The 24,676-nt window shown below is 33.5% G+C and overlaps 2 protein-coding genes and 1 pseudogene across 3 annotated transcripts; 1 reads left to right on the plus strand and 2 right to left on the minus strand.

Moving 5' to 3' along the window:
- Positions 1–11,369: 11,369 nt before the first annotated feature.
- LOC104759493 (uncharacterized) lies at positions 11,370–12,955 on the plus strand (annotated as a pseudogene). The gene is made up of 3 exons (XR_015587638.1): positions 11,370–11,465; positions 11,726–12,453; positions 12,554–12,955. The product of XR_015587638.1 is annotated as an uncharacterized LOC104759493 (transcript).
- A 380-nt stretch (positions 12,956–13,335) lies between these two features.
- On the minus strand, positions 13,336–15,077 carry LOC104757246 (uncharacterized). The gene is made up of 3 exons (XM_019238920.2): positions 14,895–15,077; positions 14,040–14,767; positions 13,336–13,935 (listed from the first exon to the last, which is right to left on the minus strand). The coding sequence occupies exons 1-3, from the start codon at positions 14,946–14,948 to the stop codon at positions 13,614–13,616; spliced, it is 1,104 nt and encodes a 367-aa protein (XP_019094465.1). The 5' UTR covers positions 14,949–15,077; the 3' UTR covers positions 13,336–13,613.
- Positions 15,078–22,453: 7,376 nt separating this feature from the next.
- On the minus strand, positions 22,454–23,504 carry LOC104757247 (uncharacterized). The gene has a single exon (XM_010479977.3). It carries the CDS (start codon positions 23,145–23,147, stop codon positions 22,593–22,595), a length of 555 nt encoding a protein of 184 aa, XP_010478279.1. The 5' UTR covers positions 23,148–23,504; the 3' UTR covers positions 22,454–22,592.
- Positions 23,505–24,676: the final 1,172 nt, after the last annotated feature.

A 24,676-nucleotide genomic window follows, 5' to 3' on the forward strand; every position in this document is an offset into this window, starting at 1 on the left:
ATCACGCAACAAATAACTTAAATATCTCTTTTGATGTTGATATTTTCAGAGATGATAATGTGTATATGATGCCAACAACAAATATTATGGTTTTGGAGGTTTAAGAGATGAGAAATTCCAGTACAAAAAATATAACTCATCAAAAACAAAGGAAATATGAGGATGCAAAAGAAAAAAATAACAAGAGCATCACATATATACGAAAAACCTAAACAACAAAAATAAGTTACCATATATGAAGTCTACTTTTATAAAATTTCTCATTTGGCATTTAAAATTATATTGAAAAACTTATATAAAATGAGAAAGAGTAATTTTGGTTAAGGCATATGTGGAAAATATAATTGAGGACATCATTTTGCTTTAAATCCCTTTTATAATAAAATGGAAGTACAAAACACTGTTTTATAGACTATATAATATTAATAAAATGGTTATAAATAGGTTATAGATTAATTGATAGATTAGTTGGTTACAAGTTAAATAGTGGGTGCAAATTTAATTGTTTCCGAAAATCTTAAAGAGAATATTCCATATTTATAGATTAACTAGACTAAGGACCCGCCTGATATTAAATTTCTCTTCCTCAACGATATGAAGAAAACAATTCCAGAGATTGTTAAGATTGTTAAAGATGCCGTCGTTTGCTGCTCAGTTCCTGAAAAGACTGGAAAGACCTACAAGCATCACCTTGCCACGATTGTTGTCAATGCATCCAGAGGCAAGGAGAAACTGAAAGACGTTAAGTGCGGGGTTGATTTCAAAAATTAAGTTTACTAACATATTTGTAAACAATTTTTTTAAAATGTTATTAATATTCAAGATCTAAACTCTACATTTGGTTTAGACAAAAAAAATGATCAAATTTGTTTTTGTTATCAATAAAGACAATACATTAAAATTAAGTAGTAAGAAAAACCTGTATATTTTAAGATTTTTCATCGCATAACTAAGGTTTTAATAATAAATTAACTATTTGAGATCTTATATTCTATCGTATAACTAAGGTTTTAATAATAATTTAAATATTTGAGATCTTATATTCTAGTCCAACAAATAAGAAAATATGTAAGAGATCCGGAACTGCATGTATGTACGACATTTTATTGGTAGATATATTTATTTGATATGACATTTACTCTAATACTAAAAGTAAAGGATGACTAGTTCAATGGCTGGCTGATGTTGTTTGTGGGTTGTGCAGGTACGCACATGGTTACTTCTCGTCGGCTCATGGCAAAATTGAGTACTCGACCATGCGGTTCATGGTATTTAGAGAGGTGGAGACGACACAAGGAAGATACATGTGTTACACTGAGGACATTGGAGATATTTGCATCTTCCTTTCAAAGAGTGAGACTTTCTGCGTCGAGGCCAGCTCTTTTCCCGGTCTCAAGCCGAACTCCATCTATTATATAGGTAAGGGATTTGGTACTTACAACATCGCTGACAACACATCCCATCGTTTTGAAGCTCCTAAAGGAGATGTATCTACTTCTTTCGACCCTTACTGGCTTCCTCCATCTTTTGTAGTTCTCTGCTTAGTTCTCTCCTGTAGTTTTATCTCCAAAAACTTGTGTCGTCAGATTTTTGACTGATTCATGATTCTGTTTTGAATTCTGTGGTTTTAAACAATGTAATCCACTTAAGAGTCATAAGCCATCTTCTATCTAAGAACAAAAGAACTTGAAGATATAAGAACACCTCTCTTATATTATTGATTTAGAAAACTCTCTCAAAAACTAAATCTCTCTCTCAAGTCTTATGGAACACCTCTCCTTAGACTCTTATATTTATAGGTTTCTTATTTTCCTAAACCTATTAGAATTAACATATTACAATTTATTAATCTTAGGAACTTTTCCTTTTCCTATTCTATCTCTTTTGGCAACTTCCTAGGAGATAGCTTCTTCCACAAGTTGGAATTATCCAACATTCTCCCCCTTAATTCCAACTTGAACTTCGGGTGCTTCAATCACTTGTACTCCGATCAGGTTCCTCATTTCTCTGAATTTGATTCTTGCTAGTGGCTTAGTAAGGATGTCCGCCTTCTGTTCTTCACCAGGAACATGCTCCACTTCAATCTGATCATTCTCCACACTCTCACGAATGAAATGGTACTTTGTGAGTATGTGCTTACTCCTTCCATGAAACACTGGATTCTTACTTAGAGATATGGCTGACTTGTTGTCAATCCTTAGTAAGATCTTCTTATCTAGACTAAGTATCTCTCTTAGCAGCTCCTTCAACCATATGGCTTGCTTTGCTGCTTCTGTAGCTGCCATAAACTCTGCTTCACATGATGACATCGCCACTGTATGTTGTTTCTGTGAGGTCCAAGTGATTAATGATGAACCAAGATAAAACACATGACCTCCAGTACATCTTCCATCATCGATATCAGCCTAGTAACTACTGTCGCTGTATCCAACAACCTTACTCAACCCATCTCGCTTTTAGAACAAGCCTAAGTTGGTAGTTCCTTTCACATACCTTAACAAATGTTTGAGAGCTTGTCCGTGTACCACTCTCGGACTCTGCATATACCGGCTTAAGACTCCTACAGCAAAAGCCAAATCGGGTCGTGTATGAAGCAGATACCTCAAACACCCGATTGTTCTTCTATATCTTGTGGCATCAATCTCAGGTTGTTTCTCAGCCTTTGATATCTCCATACCAGGCTCCATTGGTATGTGCGCTGAGTTGCACAAATCCATCTTAGTATCGACAAGAATACCTCGAGCATAACCTTCTTGTTTTATTCTTATCCCATCTGCTCCTTGTATTACTTCAATACCGAGATAATATGTCAACTTGCCGAGATCTGACATCTCAAACTCTCTTGACATATCCTTTTTGAACTGATCAATGACTCTTTGCGAAGTTCCTGTCACAAACAAGTCATCAACGTAGATTGCCACCACCAGTCTTTCATTCTTGTCGCTCTTAAGATACACAGTAGGTTCCTTGATGCATCTCTTAAAACTCATCTTCTTCAGAACATGATCAAGCTTCACGTTCCAAGCTCTTGGAGCTTGACGTAGACCATACAACGCCTTATGTAGTCTGTACACTCGATCCTCTTGTCCTCTCTTAACAAAGCCTTCGGGTTGGCACACATAAACCAGCTCGTTTAAGTCACCATTCAAGAATGCGGTTTTCACATCAAGGTGATGAATCTCCCATCCCTTCGAAGCTGCGATAGCAATGAGTAGTCGAATAGTTTCAATTCGTGCTACAGGTGCAAATGCTTCTTCAAAGTCTACTCCTTGTTGTTGTACATAACCTTTTGCTACAAGTCTTGCCTTGAACTTGTTCAATGATCCATCCGCTTTCTTCTTGATTTTATACACCCACTTCAACCCTATTGGTTTAACACCATCCGGCTTCTCAACTAGCTCCCACGTTTTATTTCTAGCGATTGACTCCAGCTCAGCCTTCATCGCTTTAACCCATTCTTGCAAACTTAAAGCTTCAGAAACAGACTCTGGTTCACCATCTATGGTAAGCAGAAGTTGTTCACTCTCTAGTTCAGCTAGTAGTACATAATCATTGAGGTATCGAGGTTTGTTGATAACACGTCTGTATCTGGTGACAACTTGCTGAGTTTCACCTACTTGATCCACGTTTTGTTCATCTTCTATCTCTTCTTCTTGGTTTGCAGGTTCTTGTTCTGGTTCATGATGCTCGACATTGTCATCGTGATTGTTCTCCTCTTCGTTTCCTTCTTCTACAAACCCACCACGAGATAGTTTAAACCTTCCTGGTTCTCCATTGGTTTGGTTTTCTGCAGTCGACCAATCCCAAACTTTTGTCTCGTCGAACACGACATCTCTGCTTACAAACACTTTCCTTGTAACTGGATCATACAGCCTATAAGCTTTCGAACCTGGTTCTGTCCCTAGATTGATCAAAGTTCTCGACCTGTCATCTAACTTCTTAAGATGTGGTCCAATGATCTTAGCATAAGCAACACAGCCAAACACTCGTAGATGCTCGATGTTAGGTTTTCTCGTCGTGAAACTTTCATATGGAGTCTGACCCGCTAAAGCTTTGGTAGGAACTCGATTAATCAGATATGTTGAATGACGTACGGCCTCTCCCCATAGTTCATTCGGCAGATTCATAGCCTTAAGCAAGCTTCTTGTCATCTCCATTAATGTGCGGTTTCTTCTTTCAACTACACCATTTTGTTGAGGAGTATATGGTGCAGTTAAATGTCTAGAGACTCCATTTCCTTCATTGAACCGGTTGAACTCAAGCGAGGTGAACTCTCCTCCCCTATCGGTGCGAAAGGTTTTGATAGACAAACCTGTCTGCTTCTCAATTCCTTCCTTAAACCTTTTAAACCGATCGAAAGCCTCGCTTTTCTCCTTCAATAGCATTGTCCACATGTATCTCGAAAAATCATCAATAAGGACGAAGACATACCGGTTGTTAGCTGGTGTCGGTGGAGAGATTGGTCCACACAAATCACCATGAATCAGCTCCAAAGCTTGAGCTGCTCGAAAGGATGTTGCAGTAGGAAACACAGCTCTGGTCTGTTTTCCGACTAAACACGCAGTGCACACATTCTTCTCATGAACAGATTGTGGCATTCCAACAACCATTCCCTGTCTCACCATATTGTTCATCACTCCAACATTTACATGTCCCAGCCGTGCATGCCATGTTAGAGTAGTGTCATTATCTTGGATATAAAGACACTTAGGATACTCAACCTCCATTGACGTCTTGTACAAGCGGTTTGAAGATCTCGTGACTCTTACCAACAACCGCCCAGCAGGATCGCTTAAAGTTAACATGTCTCCCTTCATGTTCACTTCACATCCAAATTCAGTCGCTTGTCCTAGACTGATAATGTTGTGCTTCAAGTCGGGAATATAGTAAATCTCCTTGAGTGATCGCCTCTCACCCGTTTTTCCCACAAATACAATCGATCCCTTTCCAACAATGTTGACAAACGAACCATCACCAAACTTAACCTTCCCTGTGATGTTCATATCTAAGCTCGAAAAAAATTCTTTCTTTCCCGTCATGTGGTTGCTAGCACCGTTGTCAAGATACCATATACTCTCATTGTTAGTGTCATAGTTCTTGGGAAACACCTTATCCTCTTTCAAGAACACCACCTCATGAACGTAAAGTGCATCAGCTTCATGAGTTTCATTCAAATTTGTCTCTTGATGTGCAACTTCTTTCGCTTGACATGAAGATGCGTAGTGACCCGGTTTATCGCATCTCCAACAAATTATTTTGGATAGATCTTTCTTCTGGTTTTGATTCTGGTTTTGGTTCTGGTTCTGTACTTGCTCTGTAGTTTCTCCTCCACGATTCTGGCCATTGAACCTTCCTCGTCCTCTGCCTCTGCCAGAATTATCTCCACTGTAGTTACCACGACCAAAACCACCTCGACCATATCCACCACGACCATATCCTCCTCGACTGCCTCCTCTTCGACCATAACCTCCTCTGTTATAGCCTCCTCTGTTTCCTTGATATCCACCGTAGTTTCCTTGATTGTTTGAATTAGAGAACATAAGTTTTGCTTGGTCTTCACTTCGGGTCTCCTCCCCTACACGCTCTTCATAAGCTTTTATGCGACCAACTATGTCTCCAAAACCGGTTTTCTTCAAGTCTAAGACTTGTTCCAACGATGCAACGATATGAATATATTTGTGTCTTGGGAGTCCTTGTAAGAACTTCTTTACCAACTTTGATTCGTCAATGATCTCTCCCAAAGAAGCTGACTGCGATGCTAGGCCTGAGATCTTGCCAGCAAAGTCATCAACGGAGTCGGTATCATTCATCGTTACTCGATCAAGATCTGCAAGTAGGGTTTGAAGCCTTGCTTCCTTCACACGTTCCGCACCTTGGTGACGTGCTCGTATGGCTTCCCATAGGGATTTAGCCAAACCTTGATCTCCAACTTGCAGGATGAGTGACTCGGGGATGGATTGGAACAGTAGAGCAGTTGCAACGTCGTTCATCTTCTGATCGGTGGATCCAGGATCAATAGTCTCCCACACCTCGCTAACTCGAAGCGTGATTCTCATACGCATCGACCAAACGGTATAGTTTGTCGATGTTAACATCGGACATTGGATGGATGTGATCCAAGGTCCTTGGTTCGCGGCAACGAAATTGAGTCGTCCCCCATACTTGGTTATGAACAGCTTCTCCTTCACAACCTTGATCTGAGCTACAACCTTAGCTCTGATACCAAATCTAAGAACAAAAGAACTTGAAGATATAAGAACACCTCTCTTATATTATTGATTTAGAAAACTCTCTCAAAAACTAAATCTCTCTCTCAAGTCTTATGGAACACCTCTCCTTAGACTCTTATATTTATAAGTTTCTTATTTTCCTAAACCTATTAGAATTAACATATTACAATTTATTAATCTTAGGAACTTTTCCTTTTCCTATTCTATCTCTTTTGGCAACTTCCTAGGAGATAGCTTCTTCCACAAGTTGGAATTATCCAACATTCTACATGAGAGTATTATCACAATTTTGAGATTTTAACAAGATAAATGCAACACAAGACAGAAATATAAGAAGCGATCGTGTACATGTGATTGCCATTATTTCAGTCACACCACTGATATCACACTTTTATCTGATCGTATATACACATGATCGTGTACATGACTAGAAGCAGTTCTTTCAATAACATTAAGAATAAACATCTACAACAGAAATAACAAGACTCTTGCAACTCCAACAAGACATATATATGCAATAGAATGCAGAACTGGTGAATCTTGCAACTTTTATTTTTGCCATTACAATCACACCCATTGATAACAACTTTCTCTAATCGTCATAATACTAATGTTCAATCTACATCAGAAGATGATAAAGCAAGTTGCTTAGGATGCTAAGAAGAACCTAGGAGGCGGTTTAAGCTATAATAAATAAGAGTTGACATAGACAGTCTTTTTGATCAATACATAGCGAGGTCAAGCCTCCATCGATACCACTACTAGTTTCTGATTCTGAGATGCACCTAAGGAGAAGAATGATAACTCTGAGCTTGATTTGGTTCCACGAAAAGAATATTTCTGTCATGCTACTTCACGACACGCTCTTGCAGATTTGACAGCTGCAGTCTTGAAGAACAATCAATTTCTCTCACATATTGCGCCCGTTGATGCTTGGAATGGTTCAGAAAGGGGAGTTGTTACATGTTTTGGATGTCTCTGGTGTGGATGCTTTGTTTCAGAATTCAACAGGTTCTACTGACATTCACAATGCAAACCAACGGTTTGTTCTTATGTCTGTAAGACTAAGAATAACAAGTAAGAAGAAACAAATGCAGTATGCTAAGTCTTGGAGAATTAAGTTTAAATGGGGAGTCTAAGCAAATTAGACAGTCATCATCAATGGGATCAACAGATTGCAGCAACACCATTTCACCCACCATTGGCTTCTAACGTGGATAAACAGACATGATCTACCTTTGGATCTTGGCACTGATAATTCACAATCAGGATTTGCCACTGAAAGGATGAGAGGTGCAGTGGCAGGTTTCCTTAATCAAAACAGTGATGGAAATTTGTGGGAACGTTGACATAGACAGTCTTTTTGATCAATACATGGCGAAGAATGTTGATTCAAAAAGAGTTTACACTGTGTGGAGTCAGTCACAGAAGATACATAATGAAGTTTCAGAGCTTTGCAATTTGGTGGGAATTTAGAAAAGCTTTCTTTTCTCTGTGTCACCGATGGCGATGCAAGGGCAGCCACAATTGTGTCTTTGGCAAAGTTACACGTTGTTGCAGGTTTAGAAGAGTTTATGCACATAAGTTGCAGGTTGTTGCATCAAGATCTTCTTATCCGATGAAGCTGCTGGCAGAGGCGACACCATTTCACAATCTACAACTTCTGATATCTTAAATTTTGGACGGTACGTCTATTTCACAAATAAAGAACTAAACACATATACACAAATGCAGTCTTCAATCCAGACAAAATGTCTCTTTCAATCAGAGGGTTTGGTGTTTGAAGAAAAACCAATTCATCAAGTCTGCAATATATGAAGCAGATCAATAAGTCTCGTTTTAGGTGGCGGGTAAAAGTTCTGCATTCTATTGCATTTTCTTGTTAAAGTTGCGAGTGTGTTGATATTCTGATGTTGATGTTATCAGTGGTGTGATTGAAATATGGCAATCAAAAGACGATCAGACATGTGTTTGACCCTTAAAAAAAGGAAATAAAAACAGGTTTATTTCGGTGCACAAAAAAAGAAAAAAGAAACAGCTTTATTTCTTTCTTGTGACCAACGACTATATATGACAAGAATCCTAATTTTCCCTCTTTCACTTCGACCGCAGATTCCAATTCATCAACATAATTTTAGAGTGTCTTTTGTGAAGTTTCTCTAAAATGTCTCAGCTTCTCTCTCGACGACTCTCCAACCTCTTTCCCCGGTGCCATTCACTCGTAAGCTTCTTCTCCCATGATTCAAGATTTGAATTGTCAAGTATTAATTGGTTGGGGGTTTATAACTAAAGAATATTGAACTTTTCGATGTAAATAATGACATCACGAGACGCTTTGTTCATTAAGAATCATTATTAGAGAAAAAGGTTATTTGCTTTTGGTTACAACAAGATTTTGACTTCACAGATGCAAAGGAGCATTCGTTTGTTTTCATTCATTTTGACTATTAATATGAGAATTTAATTAACTAGCTAGTACAAACTGTGATTTTTAATTAAGTAGTAATTAAGTAGTAATTAACTAGTAAAATTAGCAATAAGAGGATTTAACTAGTAATATATATGATACTAATTTTTGTTTCACTCAATCTAATATATTGATGGCGTTAAAATAGTAATATGAGAAATTAACCTTTTACTAGATAATAACCCATGTTGGTAGAGCGGAGAATTTTTTTTATTTTGTTATTTGTTAATATTATGTTTATGTTGTATCGTTCATTTATATGTTATATAATATAGTACTATATGGTGAATTTTGATTCATATTAAACTACTAATAGGTAGGTCTGGAAACTACTACCGATATCCGTATTGAATCCGTTTTTTGGTTTGTATCCGTCCCGAAGGTATCCGCAGCTTTAGGGTCGAGAGAAGGGTATAATAATTATATTATCCATGAATAATGATCGAGTATCGGATATTAATTTAATTTTTGAGCGTCTCGTTACCCGTCTCATTACCTGTTTTATTACCCGACTCATAAATACATGTTAATATTTTGTAGAATAATGTTACCAGCATGAGAAAATATTTATGTAAATTTGGATTTGTTGTTACAAAATAATAGTAAAAAATTTATTAATTCTATACATTTTATAAAATCATATATTTAATTTACTTAAGGTCATACTCTGATTTCGACCCGTAGTTGGTACTACTATTTTGGTTTGGTGCAATATCAAATTTGTTAATTATACATTCGGTAAAGCCAAAAAAATCCAACAAAACATGTATTGACCCGTGATTTGGTATTACAAATTGATGTGATCGTGTTTAGAGATCTTAATATACCAAATTTACAAATTGAAGTTATTGGTATAACATGTTGTATATTAATTTTATAGGCGAAAAATACAATTAGGTTATGTATATTATCAATATTATACACTTAGTATTGTTTATATAGTGAATATTGTGTATAAACAATTAAGTTTTAGCCAATTAAATAGTTTGTTATTATTTCTTAAGATTTATGAAACAATAAATAGAGTTTTATTATTTTGTAAACAAATCTAAACTTTTCTTTTGTTAGTTATTAGAATAATTAAAATATAATAGCATTTTCGTAATATGTCACATCAGAACTAGTTGAATTTTTAACAACATAGCTTAAATAAGTATATAGATATATTTTAAAAATATAAACAATGTTGTATCCTAATTTTAATATATATTTGTTATTATTAAATGATTTAGATATGTAAATATTTAATCTTAGTTTTATAAATAAATTTAAGTTTTATAATTTTCTAAATAGTTTGTTATTTTTTCCTAAGATTTCTGAAACAATAAATAGAATCTGTTTAATTATTTTATTACATAATTTCGAAATAATTTTATTAATATTATATTAAATAATTTCGAAATTATTTTATTAATGATTTCTTGTAATCTAATAAATTAATAATTACTATTTTTTTGGATAATCATTTTCAGGTTACAACAAATTAATATTAAGATTCTGTTATTATATTTTGTATTAAAATACAGTGGCATTTTATGTAATATTTTACATGGAGTAAAGTTATTTGTTTAAAAGGTTGCTTAAATAAGTATATAGATTCAAACGTCATATTGATGATAATTTAAATTTTTATTAATACCATTTCAAAATCATTAAGCCATATAACATCTTTTTGTTATTTTAAACTTTTAATTAATATGTCTAAATATTCATTATCTACTTGGATTTTTTCTAATTCTTTCATATTATGGTAATATATTATGACCGTGCTATAGCAAATCAAAATAGTGTATTTTTAATTTTTAACTTTTTGATCTATTAAACTAATTTTATAATTCTTTAAAAATATAAAATTAAACTATTTTTAAATGTTCCAGATTAAAATTTATAAAAAAATTATTATAGTATATCAAATTATACATTTCAAATGAAAATAATGTATGAAACTGAATATAATTTTTCAAATTATGATCTGTTACTCAGTCAAATTTGTTTTTGTATATATTTTTGTTTAAAAGAATTATATTACTAAAGTTTGAATTTTGATCCATTACAATTTGTTCTTCATAGATTGAACAATTTATATTTATTTTCTAATTTCAAATTGTGGCATATGCGAAAAAAATATATTTGTTATTATCAAAATGGATAATATGATAATTTATTTGTTTCACAAAATAAAATGATTGGTAAAGTATAATGATTAATAAGAAAATTAATATGGTAACTTAAATATCAAATCTTATGTGTTCATTTTGACTGGTTATTCATTTTTTTTTGGAGGATAGTAATATATTTTCGTTTTTAAATTTAAAATAAATAATATAAAATAGAATTCAACATTTTTAACTTTAATGATTAATTTGTTATTTGAAACCAATATATGTAATGACATTTGACTGTAAATACATCGTAAGTTTTTTAGAAAAAAAAAAAGGGAAAAAAAAAATACATCATAAGTTATTTGTATAATGTACTTCTGAAATATTAAAGAGTAGATAAAATGAATTTTTGACAGACAGTATTTGAAGCTGTTTAATACCGTAATTCATTATCCTACATCATAAAGAATAAAAGCTAAATAACAAAATGTTATTATGGGGTAACAAATCTTACATACAAGGAAGATTATACTTTTTTAGAATCCTAATTTCCCCATTATTACTTCAACTGGAAATTCCAATTCATCAATCCTTTTGTGAAATCTCTCAAAAATGTCTCAGCTTCTCTCTCGACTCTCCAGCCTCTTTCCAAGGAGCCGTTCAATCGTAAGCTTCTTCTCCCATCATCGATATTTTGATGTAAACAATGATATCATGAGATGCTTTATACTGCTTAATTAATTAATTAGACCAGAAAGGTTTTATTCGCTTTTTAGTTACGACAAGTATGTATGTATATATTTTGACTTCACAGATGCACAAGAGTGTTACTTTATTTTCATCGTTTTCGACCAGCCCGTGTATGCCGCTTTGCTTTTGGTTACATTACATACTCCGTATTGTTTTGTTTGACTTCACAAATGCAGAGGAGCATTCGTTTGTTTTCATCTTCTTCTTCGACCAGCCCCTGTATGCCGTTTAGGGTTACTGAGAAGGACTATGCGGACGGTGTCTCAATCGGAGACGTCCTCTTGTTAGATGCGGCCAAGGAAGAGTTACTCACTGTCCCTGACAAAACAGTACCCACAGAGCTCGCTAACTCCGGTATGGTGGGAGCTTCCCATGGATGAGGATTTTTCTGCAACCGGCAGGATCGTTCCGTACGTATCAGCGACCTATTCAGCCCATTTGCTTCCAAATCAAACCCCACTATGATTCCTCTGCCTCCGTTTACTGCTCTGCACGCTTGCCAAACTGAAAACGTCTGGAATGTGGCAATGTCTTCTTCCCCTCCTGATCAGGATGATGGTGAAGAGTGGGTAGTTGGTATCCAGTTCTTGGGGAACCAGCTGAGTATATGCTGCCCCCGTCGTGACCTGCGTTGGACTAACATCGAAATCCCTTTTGGGAGCTTGCAAAACTCTAATCTGATGTATTCCAAGAGAGATCAAACGTTCAACTTGCCTGCTCCTGGAGGCAACTACATGTTCTCATGGGATCTCCTATTCCGCCAGGAAAACTACCCAAAGGTTTATGAGTTGCTGTTTCACAGCCTTCCCGAGTTGCCTCAGTCCAAATGGGAGCTCTTGGATTCGTGTCTCAAGGAGGATCACTGGGTGGAGTCACCCTCGGGTGAATCTTTCCTCGTCAAATGGTATGTATAACTAGATTGCTCTCCTCTTACCATGCAACATGTAAAAACATTTATACTGAAACACCTAATTTGGCTCGTTTGTGTGTGTCCGTCCATGCAGGTACTCCCCTGTCTCGTCTCCGTTATCGATATTTATGGTGTTTAGAGAGGAAGAAACTAACGAGGGAAGAAGAAACATGTGTTACACCGAGGACATTGGAGATATGTGCATCTTCCTTTCAAAGAGTGAGGCTTTCTGCGTCCAGGCTAGCTCTTTCCCTGGTCTCAAGCCTAACTCCATCTACCATATAGGCCGTGGCGTTGCTGTTTACGATCTCACCGCCAAAAGCGCCCGTCATTTTGAACTCATCAAAGGTGCACCGAAAGAGATTCCGCCGTCCATTCCTTACTGGCTTCCACCGTTTTCAATCTAGTTTACATGGTTATTGTGTTTGTTTCACTTGTGTTTATGTTGTGGTCTGTTCAATCATGTTTACATTTTCTAGCTTCTCTCACTTAGTAAGCTTGGAATACTAATAAATGCCCATTATCTATCAAAAATATATTTTTCTGATTGATCATCTTTTACAAACCCCCAATAGCAAAAGTATTATACTGGTGTTTATGGACTTATGCATGGTGTGTCTGATACTGTGATGGAAATTACTGATTTAAATAACTTTGGTTCATGAAAAGAGTTACGTTGCCTTCTAAGTTAATTGTAGAAAGGATGTTCAACACAAGCACACAATCTTAGTACAAAAAAATTGAATTGTCATATGCTTCCTTTATCATATAGCCGCCTTCCATTTGATGCTACCAAGATGTTCTGTTGTTGATTTTTACCAGAGAGCCGCCTAAAGTAACGAAACTATTTCATGTTTACATTACATAAGTGCCAGATCGTTTAACATTGGTTATATTATTTAGCAAAGTAAAAGTGAAGTCTTTAAACCTCCAAAACATCACTCTTGAAGAGTCTAAACTGTGCGATATTGAAATCAAACAAAAAAAAAATAGTCATGAGAGACTCATTGACATGAGTTTAACTTAAAACTCATTTGTAGTAAAAACAAAAAAAAAAACTCATTTCCCCAAAGGCCCAAACATTTCAATATCTGAAGATGTATGGTTCCGGAGGAACTAGAAAATATGAAAACAGGATTGACCAGACATAGCCACTAGATAGAAAATGGGGGAAGCCAGAAAAGGGTCGCGAGACTGGCTGGTGCACTCGGGAAAGGTCGAAAAGAACGGGAGGTTCCGGTGGTAAGATCGTAAATACCAAAATCCTTACCTGTATAATAGATGGAGTTAGGCTGGAGACCGGGGCAAGAGCTGGCCTCGACGCAGAAAGTCTCGCTCTTTGAAAGGAAGATGCAAATATCTCCAATGTCCTCTGTGTAACACATGTATCTTCCTTGTGTCGTCTCCACCTCTCTAAATACCATGAACCGCTTCGTTCTGTAGCCCAGCCTGCCGTTAGTATAGCTCTGGCCGTACCTGCACGCAACGCAAGCAAGAAAAGCCAAGGATGTTTTCAGCCAATGTAACAATTCAATGTGTAAAAATGCATACTAGTAGAGTAGAGATATAAAATAAAATACCATTTGACGAGAAAATGTTCACCAGTGGAGACCGACTCCACAAGATATTCCGTCCTACAACACAAATTCAACAGTTCCCACTCGGATTGAGGCAACTCCGGAAGGTCGCGAAACTGCAAATTATGGAAGTTAGGAGCCATGTCTTTTTTAAAGTTGAGATCATAGGAGAACAAGTGGTGGCCTCCAGGAGCAGGCAAGTAGAACCTTTGGTCTCTCTTAGAATACATCAGGGTTGAGTTTTCCGTGAAGTCCAAAGGGGTTAAGATATTAGTCCACCGAAGGTCACGACGGGGACTGCATAGACTAAGCTGTCTACCCAAGAACTTGATGGCAACAACCCAACGTTGATCTTCTTGATCATCAGGAGGAGGAGAAGAAGACATTGCCACATTCCAAAAGACTTGGTTTTGGCAAGTCTTAAGAGCAGTAAGGGGAGGCATAGGAACCATTTTCGGGTCTGATTTAGAAGCCAAGGGGTTGAAAATTTCGCTGATACATACAGAACGATCATGGTGGTCACAGTAAAATACCCATCCATGAGAAGCTCCGAATCCATACCCATCAAGGAGCTCTTGGGGTACTGTTTTCCCCTTTACGGTGAGCATATCTTCCTTAGCGGCGTCGAACAAGAGAACGTCTCCAATGTATTCACCGCTTGCCGTGACTTCCGCATTCCATGCAAGTAACAAATACGGGTTGGTGGTGCGTGACGATGAAAACAGACGAATCTGCCCAAATTAATTAGTTACCAACAGAGTTCAAGAAACCAAATGTTCAATTCTTTTCTCTATACGTAGGGCAACTTGTTCCGTAATTATATATAAGACAGAGAGAGAAGAGAAGGGAGAAGCTTACGAGCGAATGGTTCCGGTGAGAGAGGTTGGAGAGTCGGGAGAGAAGCTGAGCCATTTTTGATAGATTACTTTCACAGAGCTCTAAATTACGTTTTGATGAATTGGATCCTTCTGCGGTCTGCTGTCTTAGAAAAAAAAAATAAGTTTATTTTCTTTTGCATTATAGTAGTATATTTTGTTTTCCTTGTATGTCATATTTGTTACCTTATATTTTCATATTTTCATCACACCGTTGACCCCACTTGTAAAAGTTGTAATATTTATGCTCACAAATAAAAAACTTAATGGCACAAATCTAGAATCATCTATAACAATATGATGATACATACATACATATTATATAGGTTTAATTTGTATAATTACATTGATGAGCAATACTTCCTCTTAACGTCCCGTTCCCTCGCACCAACGTATGAACTGGTACGTGCAGGGTCCCTAACACAAAATCTCGGCGAATAGAAGAATAGTAAATGTTATAATAGTAAATTTAATTTTGGGTGTTACTCAAATCGGAGAAAACCAATTTTGAAAACTTTTTGAAAACTTTTTTTTAATAATGTACTAAATGACAAAAGCCCTCCCGAATGAAAATGAGATATCCCCTATATATTAATAAAGGAATATTTTGACAAAAAAAGCTGAGGTGTCAGCATTACAGAGCTCAGGACACTCTTTCCTTTATTTGTCATCAGCTTTTAAAAATATTTACATTTATTTACCATTGTATTTTTCCAAAAATACAATTAACACCCAAAATTAAATTTTTATATTATCTTTCTAACTTAATTATAACCTTTAATTATATTTTCATAAAATCTTTAAAATAAATTTTAAGAACCCTTTGTTCATATGATATAATAATATAAAATTGATTTCCCCTATATGTTAATAGAGGAACATTTTGGCAAAAAAGCTGAATTGTCAGCATTACATAGTTCAGGACACTTTTTCCTGTATTTGTCATCAGCTTTTAAAAATATTTACATTTATTTACCATTGTATTTTTCCAAAAATACAATTAACACCCAAAATTAAATTTTTATATTATCTTTCTAACTTAATTATAACCTTTAATTATATTTTCATAAAATCTTTAAAATAAATTTTAAGAACCCTTTGTTCATATGATATAATAATATAAAATTGATTTCCCCTATATGTTAATAGAGGAACATTTTGGCAAAAAAGCTGAGTTGTCAGCATTACATAGTTCAGGACACTTTTTCCTGTATTTGTCATCAGCTTTTAAAAATATTTACATTTATTTACCATTGTATTTTTCCAAAAATACAATTAACACCCAAAATTAAATTTTTATATTATATTTCTAATTTAATTATATCCTTTAATTATATTTTCATAAAATCTTTAAAATGAATTATAAGAACCCTTTGTTCATATGATATAATAATATAAAATTAATATCCCCTATATATTAATAGAGGAACATTTTGGCAAAAAAACTGAGGTGTCAGCATTACAGAGCTCAGGACACTCTTTTCTTTATTTGTCATCAGCTTTTAAAAATATTTACATTTATTTACCATTATATTTTTCCAAAATTATATTTTCATAAAATCTTTAAAATGAATTTTAAGAACCCTTTGTTCATATGATGTAATAATATAAAATTGATATTACAATAACTCTCACATGTTAAATTTACAAATTTTTTTATACATATATACTACACAATCGAATTTTAAATATTTCAATTACCCATAAATATAATAGATTTTATAAATAAAAATTACAGTAAGAAAATTAAATAAATATTTTATACCGCACTATGTGCGGGTTGTTACCTAGTTTAAATTGTATTAACAAAAACGACTTTTTAGTTGGAAATTTTATTATATAAACCTCAGTTTTCAAAGTTAGTAATTCATAAAATCGCGACACGTGTCAAGTATATCGATAATATTTGATATGTGTGAAAAAAAAAATTTTATTTAATAATTATAAGAAAATTAAAAATCCTAAAACTAAAAGGATTACAATTAATATAATTTATTATATCAATATTTCTAACTGGAAAGTTATCTATTAAATTACTAATTTCAATAGGAAAATATGTGCAATTAATAAGGAAATATTTGCAATTAAATTAAAATTATTACTTATTATAATCATATAGTAAAAATAAATTTCTACAGAAAAGTGATTAAAGTATAAAAAAATTTAATGTGTTATAATTAGTGATTAACATAATATAAGAAAAATAAGAAATTAATGTAATTAATGTGTTATAAATCTTAGTTTTCAAAGTTAGTAACTAATGTGATTGCGCAACATGTCAATTTTAACAATTAAAATTTTTGTCATGTATTATACCAAAACTTTGTTTTAACATATTTGTAAATTATAAGAAATTAAAAATTTAAACAATTTAATAAATATAAAAAGATAGTTCATCGGGATTAAGCTCAACCGATGTCACAACCAGTAAATATGAAAGACAATACCCAGGGGCCTCGTTCGTGTACAATGGCATGCGTTACTCGTTCGTAATGAAGAGTGCGAGGTTCCTGTTGATTGCCCAAAATATTCCCGCTGGAGCTGAAAGACAGACGACCACTCTTCTCATGGACGAGAAGATGCCGGCTAAGGACGTCGACGAGAGCGCCTCCACCAGCGCCACCACCAAGAAGACCAAGTGAGAAACAACGGACTACATCGAAGAATAAATGAATAATATTGTTGGTCTTCTAGCTTTAAGATATGTTGGTTTTAATTATCTTCTTTTTGGATTTAATAATCTATCCAATAAATACTGCTGTTGTTTCCTTAAAACCAGCGACCTTTGCGTATGAAAAAACTGATTTATGGTTGATGTTTAATACTAGAGTTATTAAAATGTTCTTATGATAAGCTTTTGTATTAGGAGATCTCGGAGATTACGAGATCGAGTTAAATAGAAAGTTAATATTTGTGTAATATTCTCCTATTGTTAAATAAGTATATTTACCATTATTAAATATGTAAAGAACTTGTTAGACAAGTTATATCTCTTGTATAAATATAAGCCTAAAGGCTAATGAATAAAATGAGAGAAACTATTTCACTTCTAAGGTTTCTCCAAATTTATCATGGTATCAGAGTCTTGATCCTATGCCTATGGATTAGGGTTTTCTTTTGCTTCCGCAGTTTTTTTTTTTTAAAAAGACAAAAAAAAAAAAATTTAATTTTGTTTCTTTGTTCGTACTTGTTTTCTTTGTTTCGGGGAATCAAACATACTTCCTTGATTTCCTTTTCTATATTCGTTTTTTTCTAAAAAAAAAAAAAAGTCTTCAATAATATAGTTCTTTTCGTTCTTTTGTTTTTTGAAAAACTAAAAAAAAAAAAAGTTTTGTTCAACTGTTTAAAAAAAAAAAAAAAAAAAAGAAGAAGAAGATGTGTTCGTCTCTTTCATGAGAGATATGAGCACAATAGCACATGATTGTGTTTTCCGTATGAGTCTTCATGTGGTATCACCTTTTACTACGAAAGAAGATGGGCCATGAAGATAACTGGCAAGTGACGAATCCGACGGATACGATGCTGATCCAAGGATGACAAATCTGAATCTGACCATGACCACTACACAAGTTTCTTCATGAACAAGAAGTTCGAAGAACGATTTAAACTTGTGATTTTAAAATCAATGGAGATACACAATCTCCACCAAATCGATGACCATATGGCGAGGTATAACGCCATTGATGACTCTATAGTGAGTATGAAGACCGTGAATGATGTGATGATGATCGTCCAATCTCATACGTGTTAGCACGTATGAGCTTGCGGGAGGGTATTAGGAGATCTCGGAGATTACGAGATCGAGTTAAATAGAAAGTTAATATTTGTGTAATATTCTCCTATTGTTAAATAAGTATATTTACCATTATTAAATATGTAAAGAACTTGTTAGACAAGTTATATCTCTTGTATAAATATAAGCCTAAAGGCTAATGAATAAAAGGAGAGAAACTATTATACTTCTAAGGTTTCCTTCAAATCTCTCATTCTATTTCTGGTTACATATACATGGCTCCAGTGTATATCATGTATTATATAAGGCAAATGATAAGATAGATTTCATGCATTCGGTGTTGTATCCTTGAACTACTATAATGAGTAACCGATTATCAGCGATGTCCCAAGGGACAGGAGAGTTTAGTCATGTGGTGGGTATGTATTGCTATATATAGAAGGATCTAGAAGATCCTTATGATCAAAGAAGATATTATAAATATATTATAGAGATTTGTGTTTATCTTATGTGATTCTATTAGTTAGATAATTATGTTAATTCATTCCTTATATAAATGTGTATCTCTATGTACAATCATTCTCATGAGAGTTAATATACTATTTCCTAAACACTAAGGTGTTTTTCTCTCGTCAATATCTTACATGGTATCAGAGAAAGTTTGCTCCCAGAGTTTTGATCTAATGATCAAACTCGTTCTTTTTATTTTCTGTTAAGCCAAGTGCTTCCTCAATTCAAGTTCATCATGAACCTCTGAATCTAAGCTATCAAGCATCTTTTTATTCAAGTCTATCATCACAGACCTCTGAATCAAGCCATAGTGCTTCCACATTCAAGTTCATCATGAACCTTTGAATCTAAGCTTTCGAGCTTCTCTTTATTCCAGATCTCTCATCATAGATCTCTGAATCTAATCTAAGCCAAGTGCTTTTTTTTTACTTTGTTTAAAAAAAAAAACGTTTTCATTATTCAAACTTTTTATGAATCACTTAATCAAGCCATAGTGCTTCTTTAAATTATTTTTTTAAAAAAAAGAAAAAAAAACATCTTATTTTCCCGTTTTCAGCCATCTATGCTTCTTCAAAAAACTGTTTTCAGCCATCTATAATACTTCTTTCTATTTATTTAAAAAAAAATCTCTCAATTTATATTTTCGTTCACTTTATATAAAAAAAAAAAGGAAAACAAAAAAATAGAAAAAAAGGAAAAAGAAAAAAATCAGATCTCCTTCTCTAACCATCGTTGATGCCAGCCACCTCAACATCACCAGACCGGGTCAACACTTCGACTTGTCAATCTCAAGCCGTTATTTCCGCTTCGCTTCATCACCCCTTGAGCTTGAGGGGGCGTATAGAAGGATCTAGAAGATCCTTATGATCAAAAAAGATATTATAAATATATTATAGAGATTTGTGTATATCTTATGTGATTCTATTAGTTATATAATTATGTTAATTCATTCCCTATATAAATGTGTATCTCTATGTACAATCATTTTCATGAGAGTCAATATACTATTTCCTAAACACTAAGGTGTTCTTCTCTCATCAATATCTTACACTATATACCGATTAAGTCCCAATTTTTTCTATACTCTTATTGAGAACAAGTATGTATTGATGTTCATGTACAGCTCAATCCGATTTTAGGAGACAAGTTATTAGACCCGAGTTTGCCGGATTACAACTAACAAAATTACTATTTTACACATGTTATGGAGAAACATATGATTATAAAACGTAAGAGTTCCGTAGATAAATGTTTCGTTCGGTTGCTTATTGAGGAATAGTTAAACAAAAAGTTACAACTATCGTTAATAAACGTTCATCATGGTCTTGACCGACTCACAACCTTTGATGAATTGTACCGACGATGAATTATGGTCGAACCACGAGTGTCACTAGTTTGAAAATGTGTTTACGCTTTTTATTTTAAAAATCTATGATATTTTGTTTGTCATTAATTATTCTGATTTCATATTTCTTAATCTTTTATTTACATTAATAGAATATTATATTATTTATTTAATTAATATTTGAAAGTAAAATGAAAAAACATATGAAAATTGAGAATTTGTTTTAAAATTTTATACGAAATATATTTTTAATTAACTTACAAAAATACTAATGTGTAATAACACATAAAATAGACTCTTAAGTATCATACCATCTATTTTTTATTGTCACATTAGAATTTTGTTAGTGTAGTTGCAAATTTTCAAATTTCATGTGGTTTTTCAATTTATTTTCAAACATCTAATAGTACATTATAAAACACATACATAAATATATTATACTTATGTTTAGCTTATATTTTGCATATGTTTTGCTTATTTTTTTTTATTATCTACTCAACACTTCAAAGAACCAAAAAATGACTAATTTGCTGCCATATATAAACAATCACACCTACAATTTATATTTATATAAAATTTAATTTAAACTATACTCAATGTATCAAACAATCAAATAATTTATATATATAGATGATTTTATCATAGTCACGAAATAATATAAATATATAAATAATTAAAAATACATATATACTTCATCTTTTAGCTTTTTCTGTTCATACGTTAATTCTACATAAGCAGAACACAAGTTACACGTATTTTAGCTTTTAGGATCCAAAAATTACTAAAATCGGCTAGGACTAGATATAATCTTACATTCTTACTAATGTACAAGGGAAATAGTTAGATACAATAAACAATGAATAGTTTCAAAATCCAATAAATACATGAGTTATTTTACAACTATACGTCAGCGTACAAAAGTTATATTATGCACTACAGCACTAATCCATTTACTTTCTATTGATAAGGTGTCGTACGTTTAACAATAAGAGTACACATTTTTTTTTTTTTTTGTCATCTAGATATTATATTAATCCATCAATGGTATGAACCAAGTAATTACATCAATAAGACTATAAGGACATGTTTATAGAGAAATCAGTTTAGGGTGTTCTTAGAGTATAAATATTGTAAAAATAATGTAAGATCAGTAGTTAAGAACTTTTGTTAAAAAGTTAGTTATTGGGAGAACATGTGTAAGATCTTAAGATTTAATAATATAATATTCTTATAGAAATTTAAGAATGTTTAATAAATACATAGATTAATGTTTAATAAATAATTTAAGAATGTTTAATACTATTTAATAATATAATGTTTATTAATATTCTTAAACATATTACAATTATAAAAAATTTATAAAATAACATTTTAATTGCAAACTTATAAAACTTTTACTAAAATTCAAAATACAATACCATATTTTTATGAAACAAAAAAAAAACATTGTAAATAAATCTTTTTTTTTTTAAAAACAAACATATTACTTACTTAATTAAACAAGACAAACATTTTATTTAATTAATTCTTTCCAATCCGAGAGAGACACGTCACACAAGATCAGCCCCAAGAACAGTTCTAGAATAAGACCAATGAGCCTGATCTTAAGTCCACTATTCAATTATTTTCATTTTTAAAATACCTAAGAATACCACATCTCATCTCCCTATAAACATGGCCTAAGAATACACATCTAAAAGATAGGGCTTGTTCGTTTGGCTGCCGCAGGTACCTGCGGCTGCGGCAGACGCAGGTATGGTTGTTCGTTTGCTTGTCGCAGGTATCTGCGTCATGACATTGCGGTAAACGCTGTGACATGCGTCTAACATTTTTAAACGTTGTTTAAATTCAGCGGTAGAAAACGTAAACGCAGCCGCTGCCGCTGCCACTGCCGCTGCCGCCAGCGTCAACCAAACGAACAAACCCTTAATCAATTAAAGAAATTGATGCCAAGTAAAAAAACTTTTTTCTCTTCAATATTTTCATTGAAATGCACAACTGAACTGACAATATCTTTAAAATAAAAATGATGGTGAAAAAAAAAAGCTACGTATTTTTACTATCAAGTAATCCTCAAAAACGATGCCGTTTCATCAATCTTCAGTTATGATCTCCGATATGCTTTCTAAGTGCGGTCTCCACACGCCGACGCGTCCCTTCCTCCGATCTTTTTGCGTCGCTACTTTCTCCGATAATATCTCCGTCAAGTACCGATCAGATATCAACAAATCCTTCTCGGAACTTTTATCTTTATTCTCGTCATTACATGTCTCACTACCGCGGTGATGCTGTGACCGCTTCTTGACGGCGTTGTTTGCGTTACTTTTATTATCCCGGCGGATCTTTCCTCCGGCGCATTTATCAGATTTAGCTGCAGGCATGAGGAAATAAATCTTGCCACGTTGGAGCTCAGCTTCCGGAGGGACGACGACGATCTTTGTGGCTGAGATGACATCACGCTCGTCGTGGTCGGACGGTGGAGGAGATGGTTTCTTGAGTACGTGCTTCGGGTGAGCCTTCATGACTTCGCTGGCCGTGATCGTCCCACTGATCTCCTCAACGTGTCCGTTTGAGTGAACGATTCTGATCACGTCAAGAGCTCCGCACGGTAGAATGCAAGCGATGCAACACCTTATTGTCTCCTTCATTATCTTCTTTGTTCTGTGTTTTTTTAGTGAAGAAGAACAAACAACTTAAAGATTTTGGTTCTTGCTTATAAAAAAAAAGTTATATGAGAAGATTGAGATGAAATTGAGAGAGAGAGAGACGTAAGGTAGTGATCTTGAAGAGAGAAGCTTCAAGAAGAACACTAAATTTAAATTGTAATATCTTTTTTTTTTTTTTTGAGAAATTTAGACCATGTGTGTTTATTATTTATTTATAGTCTTTTGGTGCGTTTTTATATTTAGATTTTGATGTCGTCTTGTAAACTTTTATTATTGTGTAATGTATATTATGTGTGAGTGTGTATTATATATAGTTTTATGGTTTCTGTTAGTTGCTCTTTTTCTGCTCTTTTTCAGCAGCTGAGTTTTAGGAATATATGTTGGACTTTTCTTATACTTTATTTTGGTATTGCTCGATTTTGAAATATTCATTGAGGTATCATTTTACCTAAAGCTTATATGTGGAAGATTTTTAAAATTTTCATATTATCTGCCTTGTTCATTTTTTTATTTGAATACATACATTGCACCAACTACAGTATAGGGAACTACAAATTGTGATCCGTATAAAATAATCATTATGAGATAACTAAGTGGGGTTGTCCTTTTGATTGTGATAGGAGCCTTATTACGATATACTGTATATGTCTATAAAGTCTAAAACTATATCACCAAAAATAAAATGTAAAAGCTTGGTATATATTCCTTGAAGAAAAACATTCCTTTGAACACAAACCATACGAATATGTAAGAATCATTTGAATAATACCTTAATATAAACAAACAAATGGAGTAAGGAGAAAAAAGAAGCCAAATAACATATATATAAATTGCATACAAAAATATAAATATTTAGAACTTTTTTATATAAAAGAAAAAAAAATTAAAAATTGGTAGGGGAGAGGGAACAAAAGAGGGGTTGAGATAGATGGAATGAATAATTGCACCCAACGATGTGTAATGTAAAATGTACTTTACCTTTTGGATCCATCGTCTATTAGCATTTGAGGGGACCCCTCTTCCTCGCTATAAAGCTTTCAATTATTTTTCTTCTTCTTCTCTTCTTCTTTATTTCTTTCATTATCTTATAATTAATTTGAGTTTTTAATTAATGTATAATGCACAATGTTGTTCATCTAGCTAGGCTGGGTGCTTATGGGTAGACACATGTTGTAGCATCATTGGGTCTTCTATTATATCATCACCACACATTACACATCACTTTCCCACAATTCACCAAGTTAAGCCTAGATTTAAAACATTAGTAAGACTGTCAAAATATTTTGTATATTATACAAATTTTTTTAGTAATTTAAATGAAACTTATTAATGAAAAAACCTTGTTACAAATATTATATTGTAATAATCAATTGAGAGCCAATATTCAATTAAGATTTTCATAAGCTAGTACGGTTCCAAACCCACATAACAACTATTAGAACCAACTTATATCATCCTAGCAATTTGTGTGTGTGTTTTCCTATTGTCTTTTTCGGTGTTAACTTTTTGTT

Source organism: Camelina sativa, chromosome 17 (genome assembly GCF_030686135.1).
Source record: "Camelina sativa cultivar CO46 ecotype springtype chromosome 17, ASM3068613v1".
In the NCBI taxonomy this organism is placed as follows: domain Eukaryota; kingdom Viridiplantae; phylum Streptophyta; class Magnoliopsida; order Brassicales; family Brassicaceae; genus Camelina; species Camelina sativa.

Excerpts from the sequence above, each read along its gene's own strand:
- LOC104757246 (XM_019238920.2), bottom strand. The coding sequence starts at position 14,948 with ATGGCTCAGCTTCTCTCCCGACTCTCCAACCTCTCTCACCGGAACCAT. Across the intron at positions 14,768-14,894 it reads CTCACCGGAACCATTCGCTC|ATTCGTCTGTTTTCATCGTC; the intron begins GTAAGCTTCTCC and ends TAATTTGGGCAG. Across the intron at positions 13,936-14,039 it reads GAACATTTTCTCGTCAAATG|GTACGGCCAGAGCTATACTA; the intron begins GTATTTTATTTT and ends CGTTGCGTGCAG.
- LOC104757247 (XM_010479977.3), bottom strand. The coding sequence starts at position 23,147 with ATGAAGGAGACAATAAGGTGTTGCATCGCTTGCATTCTACCGTGCGGA.